We start from the raw sequence: 5,031 nt of genomic DNA on the forward strand, positions 1-5,031 counted from the left end.
CAGAATCCTCTTATTTGGTATTGATCTAGATTTTAGGTACTTGATTGTGGCATTATGCCTAATGTTTTCCTTTAATGTGTGTGTGTGCGTGTGTGTGTGTGTGTGTGTGTGTGTGTGTGTGTAATTACATAACATATTCAAAGATATCCTACAAAGTTACAAATTAAATATTAAGATCAAAATTATCAGTATTATAAAATCTTTATGAAGATAATTTGATTTAAAATATGAATTAGATTAATGGTAAATATGTAGTCTACTAGCTCATGTAGTTGGCATTTTACTCATAAGTTGCTTTTTAGTGTTCTTCTCTGGTTTCAGTATGATTATGTAACACTTTGGAATAAATATACAGAATAACAATCCAAAGCTTGAGGCCAAAATGGCAAATATCTCCACAGCTACAGTGAATTTTCCAGGAGAGCTGACATAAGATGGAATAAAGGTGATCCAAACTGCACAGAATATGAGCATGCTGAAAGTGATGAACTTGGCTTCATTAAAGTTATCAGGCAGCTTCCGTGCTAGAAAAGCCAACAGAAAACATAAACTAGCTAGAAGCCCAATGTAACCCAGCACAGCCCAGAAACCTATGGATGAACCCAAATGACATTCTATAATAATCTTGTCCTTGTACAGTTTTTGATTTTTGAAGGGAAAAGGGGGGGAAATGATTAACCAAAGCACACAAATAAGAACCTGTATAAGTGTAAAGGCAAGAACACTGAGTCTCTGCTGCAGAGGCCCAAACCATTTCATGACATTACTGCCTGGAAGTGTAGCCCTGAAGGCCATTAACACTACAATTGTTTTCCCCAGAACACAGGAGATGCAGAGGACAAAGTTAATCCCAAATGCTGTGTGGCGCAGCATACAGGACCACTCGGAGGGCTGACCAATGAAAGTAAGTGAACAGAGGAAACACAGAGTCAGAGAAAAAAGCAGCAGGAAGCTCAGCTCTGAGTTGTGGGCTTTGACTATTGGGGTATTTTTATATTTGAGGAATATGATTAAGATTATCAGTGTCATAAATGCACCAACAATAGAAACAACTGTTAGCAAAATACCCATAGTTTCCTCATACGACAGATATTCAATTTCCTTCTTTATACATACATTCCTGTGTGGATTTGACCAGTAGTCCTGATAGCATTGTTCACATTTATTAGAATCTGTTGTGAAGTAAGAAGAAAACAATTAAAATTGGAAGTTAGATACACAGCTGAATATAGGACATATGTTTGAATTAATGTAGTTTGTTACAAGAATCGTATCTCTTAAAAAAGGAGAATAACATTTCACTATAAGACTTTTAATCATGGCAGCAATTCCAACATCCTCCCCTTCCCACCATATTTGGGTGATTTTGTACCTGTTATATTACTGATCTCTCCTTCAGCACATGGTATACAGTCAAAGCAGCAGACAGGCTTTCCTTTCTGCACAGCCTTCCTGGTGCCTGTAGGGCAGCTCTCACTGCACACGGATATTGGGACCTATAATCAAGGAAAATATTTAATTGCCTGTATAAGTGTTTACTTAACTACTTTCTTCAGTTTCAAGTATCATCTCCATTTGAGGAGTTCATTAGTTAAGGTCAATGTGCAAATCTTACCTTGTTAGTATTTTGCGCCCAAACAATCGAAGACAAGTTTAGTGTTAATCGACTGTTAACAGGGAAAGTGGAGTCATAAAGTCCAACAGTAACAAACTCGTGTTGCCTTTCTTTACTTGTTTGCCAGTTTATCACCTCATATCTCGCAGCAGGGTCACCATTTTTATCAAAATAAATTTCTTCACCATCTTTAGTTTGGAAACGCACCATTTTGAGCTGTTTTAGAAACTGAAGAAATAGAGCAAAGTTTATTTGTTGATAGAAGTTAAAAAAGAAACACAGTAAAAACTCTGCATTGCCCATTAAATTACATCATTTTGGCTGGGTTTTTGAAGTAGTGCTAAATGTATGTTTCAAATCATTAACTCACTGTGAGAGGATCAGGCTGCTTCTTTCTAGAGCATGTTTCTTTACATCCGAGAAGGTCATGTAGGGTATGGGCAATAGCATAAACCCCTTTATACACATTATTGAAATATGGCATCAAGGACATGTCAGTGTAGGTTTTGTCCATTTCAGACAATTCCTCTTCTCCTGTGCATAATGGTGAGTGCTCTGAATCATTCTTGACTTTATATTTACAATGAAATAATGTCTCCCAATATTTAGTAAAAATAGCACTGCCTGCAGATTTCACTTGATTTAAATCTAGAATGAAGTCCTTGAGACCTGTCACCTCTGCTTTTGGGACAGCTAGTCCTATGGCTCCTTGCAGTATGTTGTGCTTGTCCAGCATGGCCAGAACTGGATTTAAGATCCAGGACTCGGTTCCCACCCACTGATATCCAGTGATGTTGTGCTCAAAAAATACATCCAGCAAAATCTCAATGTCTAATGGATCGATAAATCCAACTATCACCCGAGAAGTGGAGCTTTTGATCTGCTCAATGATTCGCAGTACTTTCTCCTGTGAGTAGGTTTTGGAAAATGGAAGGGAATATTCTAAGCATATGTCCCACTGTTGTGCAACTTGAGTAAATGCAGCCATCCCACTGTTACCATAGTCATCATCTCTTCTTATTGCCCCCACCCAGGTCCAGCCAAAGTGCCTGACCATTTCTGCCAGTACTCTGCTCTGGTGATAATCACTTGGAATAGTGCGTAGAAATGAGGGATATTTCTTTTTGTCACTGAGACACTCACAGGTGGCAGAGTGACTAATCTATAATATATTAAAACAGGTATGACACATTTTTTCTTTAGATATTTATATCCATTGCCACAAAATATGACATTAAAATTGCTTAATAAATTACTTCACATGCTTGTTTTTTTATAACAAATATTTTTAATAGACACATTTATGTTTATAATCACTTATTTTTTAAGAGTTTGAAATGTTTTAATAGACATATAAAGTAATTGCTTAAATTCTTACTAAGGGAATGCTGAAAGGTCCAATACACTTTGCAACAGCCATGGATGCTGATGAGTATGTCTCTCCTATTATGGCTTGTACCTGGGCTGGTTTTGTGCAGACCTCACTTGAGACTAATTTCTCATTTCCATTAACAAGTGCCATAGCCACCTGAACCCCCACTGCTTTGGATGTACAGGAGTCATAGATCTTATAGCCCAGTGAGACACCAGGCAGTAAAGAGGAACTGTTATTGATCTCCTCTACTGCAAACATCAATGACTGTGAGAACTGTAAGGCTCTGACATCAAGACTGGATAGTAAAAAAAAAAGGACATTATTTTAAGATAAAATCTTAAGCATCCTACAGTGCGGTCATTCTTGACATTTTAATATATTACATGTTTACATAGTTTCTGAAATTCTCATTTTACTTTATTGCTTACCTCATGCACTTTAGTGGAGGTGGTTTAACCAAATACGACAAGTCTGTGATCTCCCAACTGCTATGGAAAGAAAAAATCCCTCCAACTATGATATCACCATCCTTTGATAGTTGAGGGCATACAGACTCTCCTCGCAGGGAACATGTATTCCCATTAGATTTGGAAAAACTGATGATGGTCATTACTAAATGCAATAGAGCAAATGCAGGCTCCATCCACATATCCAGGTCAAACTGTAGAGATAATGGTTAAGAATGTCTGATAGATCTGATGTTTCAGCTGGTTGAACAGGAAGGATATGTGGTATTTATACAGATAGAAAGGTACATTCTCAGTGGTACAGTTTTACTGGTAGTCCCATGTCAAAGGAGGTGTGACTTTGAAATGTGAGCAGCGTAGCCTGGTTTGTTTTTGGATTAAAATCTGCCTGTGAAATATGTACCTCTGGACTGAAAATTAGATCTATCTCTGCACCAGCTGTTCAAATTGCCGCTCCAGCTTTATATGCTACAATATGTATTTTTTTATTAAAAAGCACAAAAGCTAAACAGGAACATAATTAATATATTTTATGTAATGTCATGAGTTTCACGCAGTAAGCTGCAGGCTTCAGAAATGTTTTAGCATTTCCTTTTTCTTTAAAACCAAATAATTCACCTGCTAACCTTGCAACACAACAGTGTTGGTCTGGTTGGTCAGTGGTAGCCTAGCTAGCACATTGTTCTCATGTATAATTTGTCAGAATTTGAATTTGTCAGAAAAAAAAAAAAAGGTTTACAGAGTAAACTTTCACTAATTGACACTTAATTTTGTCAAACAAAAGTCATGACTGTTGTATTAAAAATCAATTTAATGAATTTTGAACAGATGCAGGATTTAGCTTTCGAGCTAATTGTAGACATTATGCCTAAATATAATAGTTATATGTTTATTGGTTAGTTTCACTCAGATTGACACACAAATTCATCAATCACACAGTGATTAGATGGATAAGACCTGAGTGACACACAAGCACATGAATCACATGGTGAGAGGCAGATGACGTGTATCTTAAACTTATATCTTACCTCGATATTTAACCTCTCCTAGGCTTACTATTCTTAATATCAACAAAATTGAAATGACAGATTCCATAGTTTCAGAACCATATTTCTATGCTGTCATATTGCAAAGATATTAATAAAAACATTGAGTAACATCAAATCAGATGTACTAACCTAACCAGGATGACTAACCTAATTTTATAGCAGGACAATCATTGGAATGACAGATTGTGAACTTCAAAGTCCTTATTTGTTTATTGATCTGAGTATCATGTTCAGGTCACCATCTACTTACACCTTGATTTGGCTCATGCTGTATGATTTTTGGATTTCATGAAAAACTGCACATAATTCAATGGTTTCCAATTGCACTACAGCAACCCAGTGGAGACCCTAAACTTTTCACTGAAACACAGCGGTTTTGCAATGAGTCATTTCCACTTGGAACTGCTCTTTGCTCTATATGAATCACAGAGGCCTCTGAAGATGTTCTGCAGTTGTGGTCACATGGGTGGCCAGGCACTTCTGTACCCTAATGCTGATTTGTCAGTTGACAGTAGTAATTGCCAT

The 5,031-nt window shown here is 36.9% G+C and overlaps 1 protein-coding gene across 1 annotated transcript; it reads right to left on the minus strand.

The window, feature by feature from the left end:
- Positions 1–264: 264 nt before the first annotated feature.
- On the minus strand, positions 265–3,633 carry LOC118241158 (extracellular calcium-sensing receptor-like). The gene is made up of 6 exons (XM_035525116.2): positions 3,419–3,633; positions 2,994–3,285; positions 1,986–2,777; positions 1,616–1,843; positions 1,373–1,496; positions 265–1,172 (listed from the first exon to the last, which is right to left on the minus strand). The coding sequence occupies exons 1-6, from the start codon at positions 3,631–3,633 to the stop codon at positions 265–267; spliced, it is 2,559 nt and encodes an 852-aa protein (XP_035381009.1).
- Between the last annotated feature and the right edge of the window lie 1,398 nt (positions 3,634–5,031).

This window comes from Electrophorus electricus, chromosome 6 (genome assembly GCF_041902795.1).
Source record: "Electrophorus electricus isolate QZ-2024a chromosome 6, ASM4190279v1, whole genome shotgun sequence".
NCBI classification, from domain to species: domain Eukaryota; kingdom Metazoa; phylum Chordata; class Actinopteri; order Gymnotiformes; family Gymnotidae; genus Electrophorus; species Electrophorus electricus.